The sequence below is a fragment of the Harpia harpyja genome, chromosome 21, assembly GCF_026419915.1.
Source record: "Harpia harpyja isolate bHarHar1 chromosome 21, bHarHar1 primary haplotype, whole genome shotgun sequence".
NCBI classification, from domain to species: Eukaryota; Metazoa; Chordata; class Aves; order Accipitriformes; family Accipitridae; genus Harpia; species Harpia harpyja.
Window position 1 is genome coordinate 2,720,662 of NC_068960.1, and position 23,356 is coordinate 2,744,017.

General features: G+C 46.3%; 1 protein-coding gene across 2 annotated transcripts; it reads right to left on the reverse strand.

Moving 5' to 3' along the window:
* Positions 1-540: 540 nt before the first annotated feature.
* C1QTNF8 (C1q and TNF related 8) lies at positions 541-11,400 on the reverse strand. Of its 2 annotated transcripts, XM_052773424.1 has the most exons (4): positions 8,962-9,309; positions 6,001-6,116; positions 3,048-3,282; positions 541-2,274 (listed from the first exon to the last, which is right to left on the reverse strand). In XM_052773424.1, the coding sequence occupies exons 2-4, from the start codon at positions 6,028-6,030 to the stop codon at positions 1,727-1,729; spliced, it is 813 nt and encodes a 270-aa protein (XP_052629384.1). In that variant the 5' UTR covers positions 6,031-6,116; positions 8,962-9,309; the 3' UTR covers positions 541-1,726. The 2 variants fall into 2 exon arrangements, with proteins under 2 accessions (XP_052629384.1, XP_052629385.1); XM_052773425.1 differs by lacking the exons at positions 6,001-6,116; positions 8,962-9,309 and adding an exon at positions 11,016-11,400.
* Between the last annotated feature and the right edge of the window lie 11,956 nt (positions 11,401-23,356).

Genomic DNA, 23,356 nt, shown 5'->3' on the forward strand with positions numbered 1-23,356 from the left:
TTAGGAGGGTGGGAAGGAAATGCTGTGCAATTGCCTGACCTAAGCAGCTGGTGTATCTGACAGCAGGTCAGTGGAGAATCTGCTTAAAATGCCCTTGGGAGTGTTTTTTAAAGCTGTGCGAGTTTCCCACTTTTCAGGGTTGCAGGCTGTGATGGAAGCAGGAGCAGATATGATGTTTCAAGGCTTGTAGACCCATTTTCATCATGCATTTACTTCACAGATAAGCTACTTAAAGTTCTGATCTTCATGAAGGTTGTGAGATCTCAAAGATTTGGCATTTATTTTACAGCAAGTGGTCATTAACTTCTGTCTATCCCTCTTGATACTTGATGATGTCTGTTTACTGGTCTGCAAGGAGAGGAGTTGGTGTCAGTCTAGTTTCTGGAGTCCTTTGGTGTTAAAGTAACTAAAACTGCTGCCTGAGACTGTTACATGGGACTGGATATTCAGTCTAGTGCTTTTAGACCTGTACTGTGAAAAAGCGCATGGAGGGAAGATAAACAAAACCAGGGTACTCAAAGCAAGTGTACTCAAAGCAATATCTTTATTTCGGCTACTTTTCCAAACAGCTGTGGATAGGCGAGGTACAGCAGTGAAGCAGTTTGCCTAGCAAGAACTTTTCACATATTCTTCATACAAATGGCTTGGGATGCAAACAAAAGACTGGGGGAATGGGCAAGGAGGAACTTGGAAAAATGATGTTTCTTGCTGTTGCATGTACCTTTCCACTGTTACATCAATAATTTTTTAGGAAAAAAGAAACCAGATCTCCTAAAATGTCACTGCTTGCTATAAAGCACCATTTTTCTTTCCAGTTTTCTTCTCCGCTTTCCAGAAATGGGGGTGCTATAAGATGGTAATTTTCAGACATGAGCATGGCCTCAATTTCCACCTTGGTAATGAGGACTCTGAAATTGGAACCTAAGGCGGGCCCACCATTTTCCTTAAAATGGGAAATACACACTTTCCCAGCCATATTGGAGTGTGAGAAATATTGCTAGCAGTACAGAAGTCTAGCAAAGTTATAGCATGTGGCTACTGTACTTAAGATGTACTTAAATCTATGTACCTCTGAAAAAGCTTTGCTAGATCAATATGCTGTTATTTATCCAATTCTAGCATTATGCTCTCAGAATATAGTATTACATGAAATGGAACACAAACATAATTTGGGGTAAATATACTGTGCAAAATATTGTTCTTAACACTGGTGTGTTCTTGCCTACCTGAGAGGAGCAGACCTGGTGTAGGTGCTGGTGAGTGTTGGCTCTTATTAGCAATACTGCACACTGCAAAGATACCCACGTATCGTTGCAGGAGTAATGACATTCCTTAACTAGCACCTGGATAACTGGCACCTGAAGATGATCCTTGGATACAATTAAAATGTCTTCTCTAATGCAGAGCAAAGAAGTTAAATTTTTGCTACCAACTTGGCAAACACTTTAGGGATGTTACTGGGGGTCTATACAGAGCTGCAGAACTGTGGCCTTCCCCATCTGTCTTCTCCAGGGCATATAAGGGCTGAAGCCTTCTCAGTACTTGTGTAGCTTGCATCACCTTGAAAGTCACCTCCATCCATATAGGTGTCCTTGGCATGGACAGACAACCCTGTCAGCAGGCCAGGAAGCCTGTAATCCTTCCAAGTGGAACTAGACATACGCGTTTCTAAGAGGGAAGACACTAATGTATCTGCCAAAGCTTTGAGCCTAAAGCTGAAGAATGGCTACTCTACGGCTGGCTTGATTAAATGGCCATTGAAGATGATGTAAACATCAGACTCCTCGCTATAGATGGCATTTTCTCGCTCCCGCTTGAACATCCTCACCCAGACCTCCTCTCCTTCCTGCAGGTCCAGCATCAGGCTCTGGCTCTGCATGATGCTCCGATCACTGGGCTGGGCGTAGAGGATGGCCACCTCTTTCTCATTCTTCATCAAGTGCAGGTAGGTCTCCTTGAAGTTCCAGGTGTGGACGTTGAGGCTGAAGTAGTAGACTCCTGCCACATAGCAGAAGAACTTCCCCGAGAACATGTTGAAGTGCTTGTAGAGGTTCACGAACTCAGTGTCAAAAGTGACGTGCTGGAAGTAGTCTGAGCTATGAAGGGGTTTTCTCCGACCCACTGAGAAAGCTGCATAGAGCTGCTTGCAGGAATGGCCTTGTGGGCCAGGCTGCCCTTTCTGTCCCTTCCGTCCATTAAAGCCACGTAGCCCTCTTTCTCCTTCCTTCCCAACTGCTCCAGGATACCCTTTCTCTCCCATTTCACCCTTCTCCCCTGCAAGCATAAAGGAAAACCTTGTCAAACACAAGCATATGAAGCCCAAGCTGCAGACACATCCTGCTGGAGATAACCAGCAAAGGAGCTGCTAACCACTGTTTTCCCAGCACAGATATCTGGAAGCATTGGTCAGACACCAGCGCCTTCCTAATTCTCAGAAAGATAAAAATGCCAGGTGAAAGCTTGGCTCCACTGAGCTTGTGGTGCCAATGTTCGATGTCCAATACTGGAACTCCATGGCCTGACCAGACTGGTTACATGAATCCAGTGTTCATGAACCCAGCCCCTTTGTGCAGATGTTTGGGCAGGAGAAGTTATTGATTTTCCTGAGGTCTGATTTGGGCCTGGGAGAGGTGGTTGGGTTTGTTGGGTCTGCGTATCCCTGCTCACAGGACTCCTGGCACATCTCCTGTATGATATGCTTAATTTTTGTTTGTCTGCTCTACTGAGACAAAAAATGTGCAATGGAAAAGGGAGTGAGAGTCTTTCCTAGTTTCTAACTGTATCGTTCAGTAATTCTGTGATAACATTTGCATCTGGTTTTTAGTGAGACTTAACCTGAGCTTCCAGTGATTCTGCTTTTTGATGGACTAGAGCCTTTTGCCAACTCTTCTTACTTGCACGTAATTACAGCCTGTGCCATGTCACCTCGACCTTCTTTTGGGTAAACGAAGTGGAAGAGTTTCTTGGTGTGCAGAAGAGCACAGCGTGCAAAATGAAGGTGAGCAAGTAAGGTAAAGGATGTTATCGCAGTAGTCAGTTTTACCCACCTTTGAGGATGGTGATATCTATGGTGGGCTGGACTTTGGGTACCGAATAGGCAGGGTCGCTGCTCATCCTTGTGTATCGTGAGGAGATGATGGAGATGGGCTGCTCTGAAGGCCCGCAGCATCGCACGCACGAGAGACGTCGCGGTTCCCGTCTCGGCAGACCCTTTTCCGCGCCGACGTTCGCAGCGGACACCAAGAGCAGGAGAAACACGGTGCTCATCTTCAGCGGAGCCAGCTGGACCGAGCAAAGGAACAGAAATGATTAACATGATGATTCTAATCAGAGCTTCTGATGGGCCATCTGTTAATGTTACCACAAGGTGCGTTTTTTCTGATTAATTATTAGCTTATCTTGTAGTGGCACCAGGAGACTCCAGGTAGGAAGGGTGCCCAACTGTGTACTGTTTACAAGCAATGGAAAAGGCAATCCCTGTCTCTCATTACCTACAGTTGAAATATTTGACAAGAGACACCAGGTAAACAAAAGGAGGAAAAAAAACCCAAACAAACAACAAAAAACCCCAAAACCTGCTGAGATTGGAAGCTAAGGCTGAGATGCTTAAAGCTGTCATAGCAAGCTCTGGTCAAGGCACGCTTGGTGTCTGGCTGCTGTTGGAACAGCCCTTGCAAAAGGTGCTGGGTAAAAGACACAAAGTGTTGCTCTGTTGGTTTGTTTATTGCATCGCCATCCTGAAAAATTCAAAATCACATGCAGAAAATGAAACTTTATTTAAATATAGAACCTAAACCTGTTTTTTTTCTTTTTTTTGAGGAAAAACCTAAAGGGAAATGAAACTAAAAAATCAAAAGCATTTGTCTCTTTAGATAGCCTCTCGCAGCCTCCTGCTGGTAACCTCTTTCCAAGGTTACTTTGCCAAGAAGTTTGTGGCTTTGACCATATCCATGTGCTCTTCCTAGCAGAATTTCTATGTATGCTTTCTGTTTTTATTTTCCAGTGTGCAGAATGGAAGCCCAAATAGCTGCAACAAACAGACTGAACTGAGATTTGCTCTGCACAAACACTAGTTTTTGAGATCACCTCTTACACTTTTATCTGCTACTGCAAAGCTCCAAAGGCCCTGAGTACTGGGTGAAACAAAGAGAAAGAAAATGTTTCAGGTGGTGCAAAGGAGGTGAATTTTCTCTAGCTCGCCATCGCCCTCCTTCCTAGGGAGGGATTGGAGCTGGAGACAGGCAACTGCCTCCTCATACCCTGTATAATTAGGGTCATTCTACTGATTGCAGTGGTGTTTCGTACAAGACAGCTTTTTGGCCTGATGCCTTTTTGGACCTTATCCAAAGTCCAATTAGTCAGATGGACTCTTGTTGACCTCAGGCTGGGAACAGCTTTTACAGCTCCTCTTCTACCAGCTTTAATTCCTGGAATAGGTGGGGAAGGTAGTAGCTAGATGTCCTGGCTTTCAGAAATAGCTCAATGAACACACAGGTCCCATCTGCAGCGGGAGGGAATCCTGTCTTGGAGCTCTACAAAGGCTTCACTGGGCACAAAATGGACCAGCTGAGAAAAATATGGAAAAAAAGTGTCAGTACGGGGCAAGGTACTTGGATTGTACTGGCATTCTTGGGAGCTGCTTTCTTCTAGTTCTCACCTGTCCCAAAAGAACTGTCATTCACACCTTTTATTACTTTGTGTAATCCAGCTCCCTGAAAACCTGATGAATAGTTATTAGCAGCAACATAATAACTTTCCTTCTGACAGTAGTGAAAGTTCTTTCATCAAATCTGTCCTAACTTGAAATGATCTTTCTATTCATAATTGTACCTCATTCTAGGTACTAGTCTGAGGAGGGATTAATACTCCTTTTTTATCAGTGTTCAGGGCCTGAATTCCGTTTCCATTAAGCCCTTTTTAATTTTCATTCACTTCTTAAGCCATCTTAGTGCTGCCAAACAGGAAAAGAAATGCAATGCAAGTCTAAATGGGCAGCAGGTCATAAATAACCATCCCGTACATGCCCAGAACTGAAAGTTTGCACCACAGAGAGCATTTGGGGTCTGTGTAATGTTTCTGGGGTCTCCTCTGCAGCGATTAAAGTTTGTGCATATACATAATGGTCTAAAGATGACCCCAGTTTCACTCAGTCCCAGGCAATCAGGGCCCACATATCCTCTTTGGGACTAAAAGCTATTTAGCCCTTCTCAGGAGCGTGGGTAGTCAATAACCTGGGGGTTAAAGTATAGGGCATTTGATTACATTATCAGAACGTTAAAACTGGAGGACCTAATTGCTCATAATACCTTCATGAAGGAGAAAGAGCATTCATTAAGAGGGGTATTCATAATAGGTGGAAGGGAAACGATTCATAAATATGAAGAAATTACATTTTTATAGGCCATTATTCTCCCTAAGATGAATTACTTTCCGATTTTTAGAAGTGAAAAGGAAAAAAAAAAGTCTGGGTGAAAAATCAGTGTTCAGGTTGTGCACATTTCACATTACAGTAATCCAAGCACCCGTTGAAGAAATCGTGGCCACTTGCATGATTCACGAAGAACACTTATTCAAGGTATTGGCTAGAAATTGCATTTGGAAGAAAAATGGAGCAAATGCTGCAACAATCCTGTCAGTTCAGGGTATTCTAGAGCCAACCCCTCCCCCCCCCCATTTTCATTCAATAGTTAGTGAAGTTAGTTCACTAACATGGCAGAAACATGTATTTGGTTGCAATATCTGTTGTTAGGTGAAACCTTAATGATGTATGTGAATAAACAGTTTCAGATTTGCAGTCTGCTCATAACAAACAAGAAAGGACAGGAGAAGTAAAATAGGAAAGCGGTGGAGAGAAAGGAGTCCGAGAGAACTGCAAGAAAAGAATGATGAATTCAGCAGTGTAGGATTATGTTTGAAAGACATCCAGTGCAAAACTGGAGATCAGGTGAAGGAAAACCTCAAACCAGAGAAATCAAATGTGCAACAGGAAAGGACACAAACCTGGTAAGGATTTTCTTGTAACAAGATCATGTCAATCCAGAGAAAAGAGTGATTTGAGCCAAATTTCAGAGGAGAAGCAAATATAACTCTTGTGGTGGTGAAGTCAAATCTGATGCCTTAAAAAAACCAAAAAAAACCAAACAAAAAAAAAACCCAAAAAGGATGAAGCTTAAAATTTAAGATCTGTGAGGTGAAGCGACAGGTTGTTTTCAGCCATTTGTTTTTTCCCTCAAAGATAATTATTGTGACCTTATTTTGTCAAACGTGGCGATGACGGATTTGACTTCAGCTGCATAGGTTTATCTTCTTCAGAAGACAGCAAACAACAAACGGGGCTTTGCCCTGCCATGGCCACGACCCACCAGAGCACAGGCTGGGAGGCTGCCTCTCCTGCACATCATTCAGATCCCCGCACGGGAGGGACATCCATCCTCCTTCCCACCACAGTCCGACACGCTCGTTAGCGCCTGAAATGATGCATTAGTACTGCACTGAATGTCCCCAGGCTGCAAAACGGAGTACGTTCCTCTTTGGTCATCCTTCACGAACCGTCTCCAGAGATGGACGGGAGCATCCTGAAAGCAACAGATTAAAACTGGAAGTATAAATTATTGTCTTTGTGTTCCATACTGGGAACCTGAAATTCGCCACCTGGTTTGATTCAGAAATCTTGTTTTTCCTATTCGGTAGAAAAACCCAAAGGTGATGACAGATACACAGACATCCTAACGGCTGGGAGGAAAACTCATCTCCTGTGTTTGGAAACTTTGCAGTCTGTAAATGTTTCACCTGAGGATGAGAAGATGGTCTCAGCCCTCCCTCTCTCAAAAACATTTTTTCAGTTCAGCTTCTTTGGCTCTGCTTTAGCTTGGGTTCATTTTGAAACAGTTGATTGACAATTGATGAGTTTGAAATGTTTCAGTTGAAAAGCTTGCGGCGACATGTAGAAAAGCGTAAATTGTTATGATGCTTCTGACGCTTCTTGCAAAATGCTTGTGAAGCAGAAAGTTCAACATGAGGCTGAGCGCAGGGCCCGTTTGGTTGCAATAGGTAATTTCAAGATAAATTGTATGCTCTTCCCATGACACTTTCAAGCCTCCCTGCTCCAAAGCCATGAAGCAGAGCACAGCCCCCAGCCTCTGCAAGCAGAACCAGGATGAAACCCAACAACCGAGTGTGAATTTAATCGGATACTAAGGAAGAAATTCTGCATGTGCTAAATGGGCAGATCTATCTTTTGGACAATATTTTGGCAAACAAAATGAAAATTTATGAGTGATGAAATGAGGCATCTGAACCTGATGAAAAGGCAGTTAATTTCAGTGAGATTTGGTGATGAGGATGGCTGGTGGTTGTGTTCATTATAACATTAGAATATATGTTATTGTTGGAGAGCTGTTTAAATGTAATGAAAGGTTTCTTTGAAACTACCCTTTAGCTGAGGTTTAAAAAGACTGTTTGCTTTTTCTGTCCCTTTTCTTCCCCTCTGAATTTCTGAGTAGAAAGACAAGCTTAAAAAATTAGCGAAAAGGATTGTTTGTTCAGGTATTTCTCCCTGGCCCAAAACAGGAAGAAAAAGCAAAGGAAAATACCAGTCTCCTTGCATTAAATTCGAACATTCCCGTTGTTCAGACCCTTTTGCAAGGGTGTGTCTGTCTTTCTAACCAGAGCTGGCAATACGAACCCTTTAGCAGCTGCTGCCTCACAGTGCTGGTGAGGATGCAATGCCCAAACCAGGGACACTGTTGTCTGCTGTGCTCAATCCAAGACAGAATCATCAAGAAGATGATTAAGTAATGTATTTTTGTTTTGCACTGACCTTGGAAGTACCCTGACTTCAATATAATCCATCAAGCTTTTTATTTATGCATTTTTTACCTGCTATGAATAACGTGCATCGAAAGTGCTGGTTTTCCAGCGACACCTGGCATTCCCCGTGTCTGCCAGCAAAAAAGCCATATTCCTCCCATGCAGGGCTTCAGAGATGCCACAAACCTTTGCTAGGGAAAGGCAGAAACCATTAGTTCCAGTTCAGGGAGTTAAATGATATAAGCCTTTCTTCTTGTGTGCAACTTCTTATTTAAATATATTTTCTTGACACTATTACAGCTGGAGAGGACCTTGACTGATTTTTTTTTTTTTTGTTGTTCATGATTGAGTTTAATCTTATAGCTCAAGGTAGACAGCTTATGTATGAGGTACATTTGCTCATGCAAAGCTTTTTAATCACTCTGTGTACCTGAAGAATTTTAACACTTTAATATAAAGTAACACATCTGGGCAATAGAAATGATAAGAAATCCCCACAATATCTGCAAAAAGAGCTTACTTGCTCTTCATACAGAGAAAATTAAGCAAGAAGGCAAAGCAAGTCAGGCTGGAGGCTGGACCAAAAGGTTTTCCCTTAGGTTAGCAATGTGGAATTTGGAACCTGAGCCCTGAGCTTGGCCAAACCTTGTCTGGTCCATTGGCACCGCAAGCAGCCCTCATGGGATGTATAGGTCATGTCAAAGGTACAGATCTACGCTAACCTACCCCAGCCCGTGTTTTCACTGGGTACAGTGGAAGTATGTCCTTACCTTGTGCAGATGCTCGAAGAATAAATCCCACTAATAACTGTGCTGAGCTCACATGCTGCAATATTGAGAATTTAAAAGGCAGAAATTTCTCTTGGATCCCTGAGCCGCGCTTTAAATTTCTGCTAACGTTTTCCTTCCTGTTATTCCTAGGGCTCTACTCAGAAAAGCAATCTATGACTATCTTTTCTTTAAATTCACGGCACACAGCACAACGCCAGCCACTGCCCATGTTAATTAGTGACAAATCTTGACTGAAAACCCAAGAGGGCAGTTAAGACTAAAACCTTTCTTGTGCCACAGAGATGGAAAACACATGGATGTGTCAGCCGCGAACATCGGCATCGTTCCAGAGATGGAAAATATTACAGTTCTGCTTTTTTACCTTTTGTCTTCTTTCAAGCCTCGACCTCCTCACTGCTCCAGAGCTCCTTGCATTGCCAGCAGCAGGAAACGAAGCATCGTTAGGGCCGGGTTTGTCTGGACACTGGACTTCCTCTTGGAAATGATTTGTTCAGAGTTTTTTTTTTTTATTTTCTTCCCCAGGAGGATCTAAAATTTCTTCATGAGCAACTTATTGTAGAAAAGCCGAAAACACTGAAGGAGCTTGTGGATTTTCCAAGGCAAAGCTGCGACAGCTCATGGGTTCCTTTGCGGCGGTGCCAGAGCCGAGCGCGGGGCTGCTCCTCTCCAACACGATGCCCCAGAGATGCTTCACTCGAGCTGAGCAGCAGAAGCCTATCTGCAGCCGTGCAGTGATTTGAGGGCTTGCAGACAGGAATATTCAGATCCCAAAAAGCAATGTGGTTTAAAAATTTCCACTGTAGTGGTTTGCAGATGACCAATGTTAACGCCCTTTTGTCCGCGGTGTTTATACAACGGACTGGGGTGATGCAGAAGAGGGGTTGGGAGTGCTGCTAGAGACAACCGGGTCGGTTTGAGCCCTGTAAGCTGCGAGCAGGGCAGGAATGGAGGCAAAGCCAGGATCTGGCCATGGAGAGCTCCAGGGACGTTAGCTGCATCTATATTTGTAATGGCTTGAGTGAACATTTGGTCAGTGAGTTTGTAGCTCTGTTTCTAATTATCTGGTTGGTTTGTTTTTATTTTTCTGGTGCTTTTTTAGCATATGCCTATTTCCAATGTGGGTGAATTGCCCTAGTTCCTCTGTCCCGGGAGGAGCTGTCCCTGAGCAGCACTGGCTCGTGTGGCCACCGCGTGCTCTCTCCAGCTCCGATTTCACCGACCAGGCATGGGAAGACATGAGGATCCCAAGCAAACATCCCTTCCTATTACCTGCACGTGCTTAGACCTGGGGGATTGTGTGGATTTAACACAGTCCCCTGCAGGCACTATGGGAGGAGAGGCTGTGCCTGTATGGAAACGGATCTGGGCACCTGCATTTTCCCATGGTACTGCCATTCCCGGAGTGCGACAGGGGCTGTTATCACACTTATCTCAGCGCAGACAGGGAGCACAAGGATGTTTGCTGGTTCCTAAGCAAACAACTCTTCCCTCTCTCCTTCTCCTCGTCCCTGCCTGCGCCTCCGATGCCAGGAACATGCCTGCAATGTCCTGGAAATGGCCCTGCTCCGGGCTGGGCGGCTTCTTGAAAGCGGTCCCATCTCTGCAGCAAGCCCAGACAGTGATTCAGCCCGGCGCTGCCGAGGCACGGGGCGAGTTACAGTAAGTCATTCCCAGGGCAGCTTCTCTGATAGAGCAAATCACCCTGGCGAAGTAGAAGGCACCCAACTCTCCTTCATCCTTCCCAGCGTGAAGGCAGCTTTCCCGTGACTTGCCACTGCTGACTCAGTCACTCCGGGAACTCGGTTTTCTGTGTGCCGAAATAAAGCAGGCAGAGGTGTCCCTGCGGTGGGTCCCGAGCCGTGCCGTCCCGCCTGGATGGGTGGAAGCACCGGGACACGGGTGCCGGCAGCGGCAGGACCGTCCCATCCCTGCCGCAAACCCCTGCTTGCAGCTCAGGAGCGAGCAGCACATTTCAAACAGCGGCGGTTCCCCGGCAAAGCTGGAGAAACAGAATCCCCTGAAAGTTTCCATGTCTGCAGAGGATGCCAGGAAACAGCTTTTTTCTGCCCTGGGAGCCTGCATCAGATCGGGCTCCCTCCCTGTCCCACGGCTCAGCCCCAGTTAAGAGCAAAATCAGACTAGAAGAAAGCATCGTTCTGGAGTGCTAAGGGTGGTTAATGAAACGCGGAGTGTTAGTAGGAACAAATTAAAGCCAGCTCAGCAATAACCTGGCCTTGCACTTAGTTTGCCTGCTGCTATGAAGCAGAAAAAGCGAGACGAAGCAGCGCAGGCAGAGACCACCTCTTTTTATTACTCACCCAAGCAACCTGCTTCTGCAGGGTGGGAGCACTTTGTTCCCTATAGCAATAGTGTTGGTTTTTTTTTCCCCAGCTTATTCAGATCCATTTAACTTACCTTGTGACTCAGACCCCTCTGTCTCTTACTTTCCTTGCTGTTGCTTAGCAGGATGCATAATATGAAAGCTGCCGTTCATTCAGGTTTTTTAGTTCTCAGTGGCGGCTGCACCTTCCTAGCTGGAGTCCAAATGAAACACTGAAAGTCAGTCCGGCTCCTTATGAAACCCAGCAGCTAGGTTGTTTGCAAAAGCAGGGTTTTTTCTTGTTTCTTTGCTTGCTTCAACTCGTGCTGGGTTCCTGTGCTTTTGTTCTGCTATTGTTTCCTTAGGACTCGCAGCCAGTCTGTCGGGTTGCACGGTGCCTCTCACAATGATGGAAATGAAGACCAAAAAATTTGTGAATAATAAAAAAGAAAATATCAAAAACCACAGACCCAAAACCACATCCAGTGTTCCAGCCAAGAGAGAAAGTACTGGGATCACATGGAAATAATTTCTGTTTGGGAGATTTCAGCATCTTTTTAGGCAGGAGAAAGGAATAAAAAAAAACCCCCGAACAACACAAGCCTACGATAAAAGCTCTGGCTTTTGTGCATGAGCTGTAAAGGTGACAAAGGCATCTTGAAGGGGTGCAGCGATGGAACCTGCCCCTGCAGTGACACTGGGGGAAGGTGTGGGTGCACGGCCAGGTGCCTGGGGACAGACCAGTGCTAAGGGAAGAAGTCACCCCCGCTGTCCCCTGCACCTCTCTGCTGAAAAATAAAGCGCTTTGCTTCTGTGTGAGCAGGTTTGGGGCCAATCTCAGGAAGGTGATGTGCAGCTGCAATATGCTGTTTTCCCTCCCTGCTTCACAGGTTTAGGGGATAACACCTTATGCCAAACCATCCGTGGCGGGATGTGATGAGTATTCGCATACTGTGAATGGGAAAGGAATGCAAGGTCAAACATAAGCACAAGGGTGAAACTTCCTCAGCGTGTGTCTGCAGTCAGTCTTCTCCCATTACTACCTGTTTGCTGGTGGTGTGGTTTGCACTAACTCTTCTGTGACACCCAGAAATGGCTGGAGAGCAAATTGCCACTATTTCACATTCATTAGGACTGAATTACCGGCTCCCCTGGCTAACTGCAGCAATTACAGCCGGAGTGCCACAAGGGTCTGTGTGGGACGGGAGGCGTGAAGACCGTCTCTGAAGGAGACTGAGCAGAGGGCATCTTCAGAGAAGCCATCCTGCCCGGGCTGGCTCATCTGCAGAGGAGCACAAGGTGGTCCTGGGCACGTGTGAGTCCCTTGGGAGGGCTAGTAGCCACCGTGGAGTGAGGAGGCTGCAGAACTGAGCACAGCATGGCAGGGTCATGCATGCTGCATGCTGGCAGGATCATCCCCGAGCCAGGAGATAATGTGGGACGTAGCGCAGATGGCTCTTGTCCAAGGAACTGCTGAGACAAAGTCACTCAGGACAGCAAGGAGCAGGCACGGGGGTTTCAGAGCGTGCTGAACATCGCACACGTCCCCAGCCCCAGGGCAGAACGGTGCTGCGCCAGTGCTGTTTGATTTTTAGTGCCCACACTTTCTTAGCTGAAATTGCAAACTTGGTTATTTCCAGCCCTTGGAAAAAAGCACATTGGTGGTTTTATTTAAAACCAGGTTTGGGCTCTGAATTTTTCTTTTTTTGGGTGGGGGTGGGGGTTCTTTCTTTTTTCTTTTTCTGTTTTGCAACTGCCTCCCACTAATTGTAAAAGAGGAAGCTAAAAGAGATGGGTACCCTATAGAGTGCAAGCTCCAGCATCATTCCTGCCCTAAGACAGAAAAAGAAAAGCATCGCTTTTGATTGTCCTGAAAACATCAGGAGGGGAAAGGTGTGTTTTGTCCTCTCGCAGTGCCCTTCCCCACTTCAGGTCACAACTCGGTGCTTTAAATACTTCTCGCCGCAGTCCTCCTGCTGTCGCCTGCCCCGCACCAGACCCCAGCACTGTGACACCTCACCAGTCCATGGGGACACAGGCTGGCCAGGTCATGCCTTTTTTTTTTTTGGAAACAGTCTCTGCCTTACATAAGGAGGGATGAGATGTGAGAGAGCTTTGGGAACCTCTCTGCTTTTTCAAAACCCCTCCAAAGCCTCCCCATCCCTCCCTGACCCAGCCGGGCAGGGGACATAGCCGAGGTCCTCAGAAAGGTCTCCCAAATCTGCTCCAGGTGCCGAAGTGCCCCAGCTCCTAAATGCTCCGCACCGCTGTACCACTGCCCACAGTCACCCGTCCTCCAGAGCTCGGAGCCCTAGATCAGAGGCAGGGAGATGGCTGTCACGGTGGAAAAGGGGGTTTTGCACGTCTTTTCAAAATTAAAGGAGCAAAACAACCTTTAAAGCTGTAGGTGGACCTGGGTTATATAAAGGAGAATTCAAATTGTTTACAGATGACTTATGTTAGGAATGTTTTTATATTGGTGGTGTTGAATAAAACTAGCGAGTGATTAAAACAGACTGCAGTGTGATTTTTTTTTTTTTTTTTTTTAATTCAAGAATCTGCATCCGGAGTGATGAGGAGGGGGAATAAGGACTATTGGGAGCGAGGGCTGCCCCCGTATCAAGGCAGAGGGAAGATTTACACGTGCTGCCAGTGCTGTGCTTGGGAGACTCCGCTAGCAAGGACCAGCGAGGCGAAATGTAGAGGTTTGCTGCTGTCCCAACATGAACCCGAGCAGCGTCCAGCTCTCCATGAGTCACCCGCTTCTCCAGCCCAGCCTTCCTGGACCCCCCCGTCCCCATCCCTGTCCCCATCCCCATCCCCATCCCCTCCCACCGCAGCAGTGGTCCCCGTCCCAGCCCCGCACGGACGGGCAGGAGCAGGCTGTGGTGGGCAGAAGGCACCTGGAAAGGGGCACATGGAGCCCAGTACAGCAAGGGTGGGGGGAATAGGGCTGCAGCCTTTCCAAAGCTGCCGGGAAAAGAAAAACCTTACTCATCCTCTTTTTGGAGGGACCTCAAACAGTCTCTAAGTAAAGAAATGACTTTGCCTCACAAATGCCAACCAAAAGCCTTTCCTGTCATCTTCGCTATTCTGGATTAAACACCAATTTGTGTAATCTTTTCTCATTCACCGTGTTTCCCAGGTACCCTGCTCTACTCTTGGCGCTGGTCAGCAGCTTTCGTGGAAGGGAGAGGTTCCTCCGCATGTCCTGCACCGATGGCTCCAAAGCCGCCCCGTTGGAGTTGCTGCGTTCATTTACTTGGTCCCACAAATCACCTGAACTCCAGAAGCAAATATTCTGCATTAACACGTTTGTGTCACTGTCAGTAGAGGCACCCCATGGGTGACATCGATGCCTTTTCAGGATTTGGGTCTATCTGCCTCCCAAAAGCAGATCAGCAGTGCGTCCTGAGCACGCTTCGGATAGTTCCTTTCCTTCGTCATCCAGCAAATATTTATAATTAGAACACAATTAGTAAATAATACCTATTAGCCCTGCTGAGACACAGGAGCTGCTTTGCATCAAGTACATCCTTGGAACAAGAACCGATGCAAACAAAAGCGCGAACGCAAATGCCGAAGCACTTAAAGCAGAGGGACGGCAGCCTGGAGATTGGAGTTTGGTTCCTGGCTCTGCTGCTGATGGCGTGGGGTTTTGGGAAAGCTCCCCTCCGCCCGCCTGGGGATGGCACGTCTCTTCTCCCATTCTTCATCACCTATTTTTAGACTAAGCTCTTCAAGGCAAAAAAAAATGTATAATCGGAATGCAACCGGGCAGAGCTCTGGTTTCACAGGGGGGTGCGAGGCCACCGCTGAGAGCTTACTTGTATGGATATAAAAATAGTTTATAGATGTAACTCAATAGAAAGAGTGTTTGGGGCTCTGAAAATGATATTAGCTGGTCAAAAACTGTCCAAAACCAGTCTACATGAGATATTTTTATTTTTACTCTGAAACTTAGGACAGAAGAAAAATGTTATGGTAACCAGCACCTGGCATCAGAGCCGGTGTCTCAAGATCAAACAGGTTTTCTGCCTCTTAAAATGACAGCCTCCTTTTTCGAAATAATAATCACATTCAAGGAAGAAGGATATTTCTGTTTACACAGTTGATTTATAAAGCTTGGCTTTTGTCCATGGAAGGAGCAAGGAAAAGAAAAAGAAAAATCAGCTCTGTACACTGCTGAAGGCTTGCAGCAAATTAATAAGAAACTCTGTGTGTGATAGAGCAGCGAGTTCAGGGCATGCTGAGCGTCTGCCTCCTCTCTGCAATGAATGCAGTAAGAGATTAAACAATGCTCAGCTAGAGAATGGACACACCGATGGTAAATTTAAGGGACATAAATGGTGATCTGGCAAAGCCATGGTTTTCTTTGCAGCCTTGGTGTGCTAACACCGGTCTGGTCTACGGAGAAGTGAATGTTTCTTTCTAATCAGTTAATTGATGAAGTGCCTAGGTTTTTAGGAAGGTGCTGCTTTGTGCTTTGAGGAGCTTTGCCTACTTGGGAGAGCGTGCTCAAGGATGAGCATCGATGGCTTGGAAAGGACACCCAGAGACACACACGTACACGAGCTCTTGCTCCAGGTAGCCAATATCAGTGACCCTGTGCTGAACCAGGGATGTGGTCAGCTGCGGCGTGCCGGGACGCTGGAGTCTCCGTGCTCTGCAAATGCATTTCCCTGCGCGGTCAGACCACAGTCACAGCTCTGCTTGCGTAAAAAGGCATTAGAAACGTCTCAGCCAGTGTCCACAGGCATGCTTATCCTTTCTCCTTCTTTTAAGTGAAGGCATATCTTTTTTTTTTTTTTAGCTTTCAAACACATTGTATATAATGGCTGAAGTTATTTGAGTTGTAACCAGCTCTTTAAATGAAAAGGCATGTTTTATAAGGATTTTTCCACCGCGCCGAACTCAGTGAGAGTGATGTGTGTTTGCTCTCTCCTCCCGCTGAAGGCTGGGGCTCTGTGCCATGACAACGTCTGCACCACGTGGCAGAGACACACACAGATGATTCCTATGGAAACATTAAATATTAAACTAAGTTTCCTCCAGGCTTTCTGCTGGGGTGTCTTTTTGGATCGCAACAACCCCCTGGCATTCACAAAAAGCAGCCAGACCTCTGTGGTGTTTAGCTGACAGCCCAGACGATGCACAGGGAACCGGGAGGGTGTGTGCAGAGATATGATTAATGCAGCGGCTGTGCTAAACTCCAAAAATAAGTGGAAAAAGTGAAAAGCAGCTCTCTATGCACTGCCATGTCAGCCAGGCAGCCCAGGAAGAGTTTTCAAAGCCTCTAACATAGTAATCCCCAACCAATAATATAATTTAATGCAATAAAGTGTGTGTATATATATATATATATATTTTCAAGCGTGAGTGTGTGGTGCTTTCAAGTGGCCAATTGCGCAAAGCCAAAAATAATTACGAGCTAATTGGAATTTAAACAGCAGTGTGTGAATGACAATTGGAAACTGCTTAAGAATAATTTACTAAATAGCATGAAAGCTGTGATTTCAGAACAGAGTGAGAAAACATTTATAGCTAAAGCTTGGTTCTGAGAACTGAAAGCTTTCTGGATGAGAAGAAATGCTGCATATAATAGGTAACGAGGAGAAGTGGGTGGCTTTCTCCAGGCTGCTGCAGCCTTCCAGGGCTGCTCAAGCTAAGCAATACTTGCAAAGGGGAAACGAGACGACCTAAATATAGGTTAATCAGCCTTACGGTGAACCTGTCAAAGTAACAGAATTGCTGATGATCTCTAATGAAGAGTTAATGGAGGGTAATGCGGCCGATGCCAATCAGCCAGAACTGGTGGGAAATAGATCTCATAGATGTAATTTCTATTATATATTACAAGTTTATTTGATGCAGGTACACCGACTTTGGCAAAACACTGGTCAAAACCTTTTAATTAAAAAATGAAAGTGATACTAATTCAGGCTGGCACAGAGAGATGGGTGAATGTGTTCGCAGCAGCGTGTTGGGGAGGGCTGATCTCTCTTGCCATCCGGGCTAACGAGGCACGATGCCACGAGGCCCGATCGTGATGAACCGGGTCAGCTTTGCTGGGAACCTGCTGAATAACCAAGTGGTACTCTTAAAATTGACTATAACGGCACTAAGCTGTGAACGACATTGATTCATCATTAAACCTCATCTACAAGCTGTCAAGCTTTAGACATTTAAGACCCTGTTCTGAAATTTAAATTTGGAAATCTTGAAAGATTTGAATCTTGGGTTTGAGTTAAGCCTTTGTTAAATGGAAATGGGAGTTCACAGTGGTCATAAATAGCATATCCATCTCCCCTTGTATCCACCTTCCCTTTGCATAAAAACCAGCATTGTTTTGCTGAATAATCTCTTAGGCAGGACTTAGACCATGAATTTACTTTAAACCCTGGATTTAGTGTGATTAGGTCTAGCTAATCTCACAGGGCTTCAGGCATGTGTTGAGAATGCTCTCTAAGCCCTATGTGTGCATCACCTTTTGGGGAGAGCAGCACAGGTTTTAGCCATTCTCACAGCTTCTGTCTGATGGTGGGAAGAGTGCTTGCTCAGGTCTGTGGCACATAATGGAATTTTCACATCGTGTAACACAAAAGGTAGCCTGACTTATTCTGTGCATTTTCTCACACCCCCCCCCCATTACTTAGAGTAATATTAGGCAATGAGCACTATTCCTGCATTTAGACTCTCTTAAAAATCCAATCCGATGACAGACCCAAATCAAAATAGCCAAACCCAGGAAGAAATCCTTGGCACAGCACCAGTGTTCAGACAGGTTTATCACACTGACTGTATTTGCATGGAAACCAAAATGAGTTGAGAAGGAAAATATTTCTCTTTGTTGTTTTGTTTCCAGAACAAAAGAGAGATTTGATTTTTTCACTTTCATTTCCTTTCCAGTTTTTAGATTACTTGTAATTATATGGTGCTGAGCAAATAGACGGCACTCTACCTTTTTGTAAATGACTTGGAAGTTTTCTTTAATCCCTCGATAGGGTTCAACTGGTACGTCATTCATCACGCTGCTGCTCTGCATTCCAGCAACTGGGCTCATTTAATTTGCTAGGCTGAACGAAATAGCTTTACCATCCCTGCTTATACAGAAGTAATGATGGGTAGAACCCCGTAGCACATAATAATTGCTATTTTCCACAGAGAGATGCATGCATGTTTTCAGAATAATCTTTAAAAAGTTAAAACCTGTGAGAGTGAGACAGGCTGTGGACAACAGAGTAAAAATGATGGAGGATAGTTTTCTTCCCAGATTCTTTTTTTAAGTCTCTATTTTTCAGCTTTAAAATGGTATTTGCTGGTTGAATCGCTGGGCTGTGGGACACCACGTTTCCCCCTCGCCACGCTCGGCAAGAGCAGCTGCAGGTCCTGTCTCTCCCTGTGGGCAAAACGTCCCCACGTCTACATCCCCAGGAACTGTTTCAGCATGTTCTAGGTTTGAGCCTCTGACACACTCGTCCCCTCAAAAAAATGTCAGTCTGAAACCCACCTTTCGCCTCAGACTTTTCTGTCGGAAAAGGAAACAGAAAATAGATTGCAATAATTTTTCACCGGGGAGATAAACGCAAGGGATGGGTCCAGACAAGCCCTTTTGTCTGAGGACGCGTTGCCTGGCCGCCTCAGCTCAACCCCACCAAATCTGGCAGCGCCTTGACAGCTGTCAGTCACCCCAGCACAATCAATACGCTGACATTTCGGGTCGTCCTCGCAGACCTTTCCCCAGCACAAAGGAGCTCAGGCTGCCTTTGCCCGGAGGGTTTCGCACGGCAGCCCACCTCTCCCTTCCCTGGGCAGCTCAGGCTGCTGAGGTCTGGCAGCGTTTCTGCTCTTGGATGGCTCACGGCTCCTCTCGTAATCTCCTATTAAACGCTCCCCGGCTATCGCTACTCAGGCTTCACACTTATTTCCTGCGCCGTGGCAGACAGGGCTGAAGCTAGCGGTGAATTTTGATTCCCTGGTGGCAGTTGCAGAAGCAACGTGGAAGATTTGGCTGAGATATCAATAAACTAAATCTGTCCCCTCCGTTCCTCTGAGGATTATTCTTTGTTTCTTAAATTGAGGCTATTTTATGAAGTCATAGACTTTTGCTCTTTACATTTAAAGAACACCCAAACAGAGAGTTTTCCAAGAGCAAGGACCTGTGATTTAAAAGTGGGAGCGAAAGTCGCTCATCTGTGTGAGGGAATCAGAGATGAGGCAGTTTGATAATTAAATAAAAAGTTACAGAATGTTCTTTATAAACAGATTCAATGCCAAAACTTTTGCTGCCCTGTGTTACTCCCGAGTTGCCGCAAACCCCAGGAAGAATGTCTTTGCTTTTAAGAACTTGTAGTTGAAGGAAACAGAAAGAAAAATCTTCAGGTGAGTCAGGGGCAGAGATGGGCACAGACAGCTCAGGACAGCCTGGGCAGAGCGCGAGCTGTCCCCTGCACGAGCTGTGCTCGGATACAAGGCGGCTTTACCACCATGAGATGTGCACGCTCCTGCCTCACGTCAAATGCTGAGCAAAGCACACAGACTTGAATCTCTCTCCCTGGCATTTAGTTTAATGCTTTCAATCTTTCTTACCTGCCAAGGTATGAGCACTCACATAGACAACTCATACGGCTTTGGTGCCGCATCATTCATCGAGCTGTGAACACATCAGACAGGAATTCACGTGCCCATGGCAGCAAGGAGTGGTGATTCTGGTATAATTTCGGAGACTATTTTTTTTTCATATTGATTTGGGTCTCATTTTTAAGCAGATGCAACATTGTCGGTAGTGTAAGAAAGACGTGGATGGGAAGAGGTCTCTGGCCGTTCAGCTGGAGCCGTCTGCTTGGGTGGACCCAGCACCGGGAACAACCACACAGATCTTTTTTCCATGCTGGCTGCCAGACTGAGGATCTCAGCTCGGCGCCCTGTACCCGCAGCTAGCATTGGCCAAAAGCATCATTTTTCTTCTTGCATCTGGAGAAAAAGAGGAGGAAGGGCAGCACGTAACATTGATCTGCAGGAGCGCTTGACATTGACATATACCATGAGTATTTTTAGCATCTAAGCACACTTTTTCTTGGCCACACCATGACACCTGAGACCACTCCTACAACATCAGTATAAGGGTAATAATTTTATGACAGGAGTGTGGAGGCACAGAAAGGTTAAATGATTTCTCTCCCTCCGCACAGTACGACAGCAGCAGACGTGGGAATAAATCTCAGGATCTCCCTGCACCTCCCCACCGCAGCCGCGGAGGCTGTTAGCAGAGCGGCAGTGGTTCAAGGGCTGGCTGCCGCTTCTGTCGCTCTTTGGCAGGTCTAATGGAGACCCCTTTGTCAGGGAGGCAGGCCATGCATCAGCTTTGTGACAGTGGCATTCCCAGTGCCCTTCCCAGCTTGGCCAGCGTAGCTCCCATCCATCATCAACTGCATTTCAGCACTATACTTCCAAAAGCGGCTGTAGTACAATAACTTCTAGGCATAGTAGCAGCAATTTCAGAGCAGTTTGAGGTAAGAGGTGACAGAGCACCAGGAACATTTCAAAGTGAAGGTGAGAAATGCACACGTTCACCGTCTGAACCTCGTACTCATTGCAGACCAGAACCTGCATCCTTTTCTTGAGTCTCACTCAAGCAGCACATCAAGTCTCCAATGTACAAAAGTTCAGAGGTCGAATTCACCTGTATCAGTGCCATCAGTTGTCAAATCTTTGGGGCTACCACAGCCTCGATGCAACTCTGGGTCAGTGCTCAGGACGGGCACAGGACTTCAGTGTCTCCCAGTGCCACGGTGCAATGCTGCCTGAGCTCTTCGCAGCCTTCGCTGCATTTACCTCCATAAAATTTCACTCCCACAGGGCAGGCAACTGCTACAGATTGGTCTAAGCAACTTGCAAAGTCAGTTGGGGTTTTGGCGGAGAAGAGCACTGAGCTGGAGCTCTTCTGTTCCCACTGGCCTCTGAGAGAGGCTATTAATAGCTGGAGAATGGATAAGAAGCAAAGTGAAGAGTTTTAATTGGACATCTTGATATCGAGAAATGGGCCTTTGATGGGAATCCAGTCCTGTGAAATGTTTTTGGGAGTAGCAATGGTCTCCATTCAGGATCTCTCAGGTTAATGACTTCCAGGCTGGTTTGAATGGGGTCAGTGTGACAATTGGGGGTTGATTTTGTTATCTCCTTCCTTGACAGTAGCATAAGAGCAAAGCTGCTAGCAATGCTAACCAACATTATCGCAGCCGAAGGCCCCCTATGGACTGCCTGTGCATTTTAAAATCCTACTCTTGCACGACCAGCACGGCTCCAATGAGCAATTGCAGCAAGATGCTTCTGTGCTGAGTCTACCTTTTCCTTTGTTAAATAAAAATCACGTCTTTCTGCTTTGACATTTCACTGTTGGCCACGGATCACATGCATAGGATGAAGACAAAGCTGCCTATTCGCGTGGCCAGGAAGCAAAGTCTACGACTGATCTTAGTGATGCTCATCATTAGGCTGGGTTCCTGTCTCAGGGCGGCGAGCGCTGATACGGAAGCACAAAGAGGAGAAAGTATCTGCCAGGGGCATAATGTGGAGCACAGACCGAGACAGAGCAGATCTGCCTGACCACGAACAGTTATTGCCAACAGACAGATGTTTGTCTGGTCTTAAATTACATTGCCTGCATGCCTGGAAAAGATACTGGCTTATAAATAGCAGTGCTTCAATCCCCTATGGTTTTGCATATTCAGGTCCCACCGTAAGGCATGAGGGTGTTAGACAAAACTAGCTGGAAATGGGCTGTGGGTAGAAAATGTCTAGGGGTGTCTGGCAGTGGGGTGTCTTGAGCTTCTTCGTGGGAAGTTTTTGGTGAAGAGAGGGGGAGTAATTCATCCTTTCTCTTCTGCACTGCACAGAAGGAGAATCCCTGGGAAAGCACCATATTTCTGGCTGGGTAAAAAGGTTTTAAGATTTTTGGCATTGAAGTGTTTCAGCAAGACTCCAAATTCTCCATGAAAAGCAGACATTTACCATGAATATACAGAAGATCCAGGCTGTAAAGCAGCATTTCCTCCACTCCAGCGCTGCCTTCATTTCCTAGGCAGGCTCCCAGAGACCTCCGGCTGAGTAACAGCCCCAAAGAGATGCCAAGGATTGAATGCTCATTGCAGATTAAAACCCAAATAGAGCCAGATTCCCAGCTCCAAGTGGTGCTGCCGGGTGGGTTGTCCCCTGGGACAGGGTGCGGATCATCCTGCGCGGTGCTGCATCTCCTCAGCTCCCACGCAATTCATGGAGCCGGGCTCACGACTCGCAGGGTTAGCCTATATCTGGATGAGATCCACCCGCCAGCTGTGTCAAACCACCGATGAGTGTGGACCCAAAGCTTCGTCTCGGGCTGGTCGAGGAGGCAGATGATGGAGTTGTGCTGATGCAGCCGACTTGCACAAACGCCTGGAGAAGCGGGACTGTTTTCTACTTCCCCGACCTGCCCCAAGCTCTCTCCTTACCAGCTGGCAGGGCTCAGCTCTCCTCCCACGCGATGTTGCAGCCCGGCTCAGTGCTAACGGGGCCTGGTTGCCACGTATAATGGGCTTCTTATGAGCTGCTCCCTGTTTTGGACCTCGAGGCATCCTCTCCGTGCTGCTTTCTGCGAGTAGCCATTTCTGCGTATTGTACAGGCAGAAAAACAAATGTCATCTAACATTTTGGGGAGAAGGAGGGGGACAGCCGGTGCGACTCACCCATGGACTAACCCGAAACATTCTGCATTACAATTTAATGTGATGGAAAGCTACAATTAGCTCTAATTAAGGCAGCCTCATTGCCTCACTGAGAGCAGAGCTGCTGTCAGTTCCATTTTCTTACCTTTCCACAACACCGACATGCTGCAATTCAACAGATTAATACTCCTGGCACGAAGTATACTCCCCACGTAACACTGATGAATGGGCGCTGAGGATTTATTACTAATATGCTGCAGTGGGGCCCAGAGGCACCCCCGGCACCGGGCTCCCTTGGATACAGGGTGTATTTATTCAGGGTAAAAAGTCAGAGCATGGAGAGTGCGGCTGCGGGATGCGCCCAGGGTGACACAGTCCCTTGGCAGGGCTGGGATAAATCCGCCTTCCTCTGATTTACCAGTAGTGATGGACCCATTAGAGCACAGAGCCTATTGCCTCCAGGCTTTGCAAATTGAGTATCGTTCACTGCTGTATGTCCTGAAGAGTCTCAGTGACATTTCTGAGCTGGCATCTCAGAAAACTGCTAATAAAAGGATAAAACCCAGAAGTTATTATAAAGCATATCTCATAAATTTTTGTCTCAGTCAATGAGCATCACTGGGCTTCCTGGAAAGAGCTATAAGACCCCTTTCACATCCTTTCTTAAGCTGATCTCTTTGCAAACTATTTCATGTGCAGATAAGGCATGTAACCCGCACCTCTGCCTTAGGATG

Excerpts from the sequence above, each read along its gene's own strand:
- C1QTNF8 (XM_052773424.1), bottom strand. The coding sequence starts at position 6,030 with ATGATCTTGTTACAAGAAAATCCTTACCAG. Across the intron at positions 3,283-6,000 it reads TACAAGAAAATCCTTACCAG|CTGGCTCCGCTGAAGATGAG; the intron begins GTTTGTGTCCTT and ends TGCTCGGTCCAG. Across the intron at positions 2,275-3,047 it reads AGATATCACCATCCTCAAAG|GGGAGAAGGGTGAAATGGGA; the intron begins GTGGGTAAAACT and ends TTATGCTTGCAG.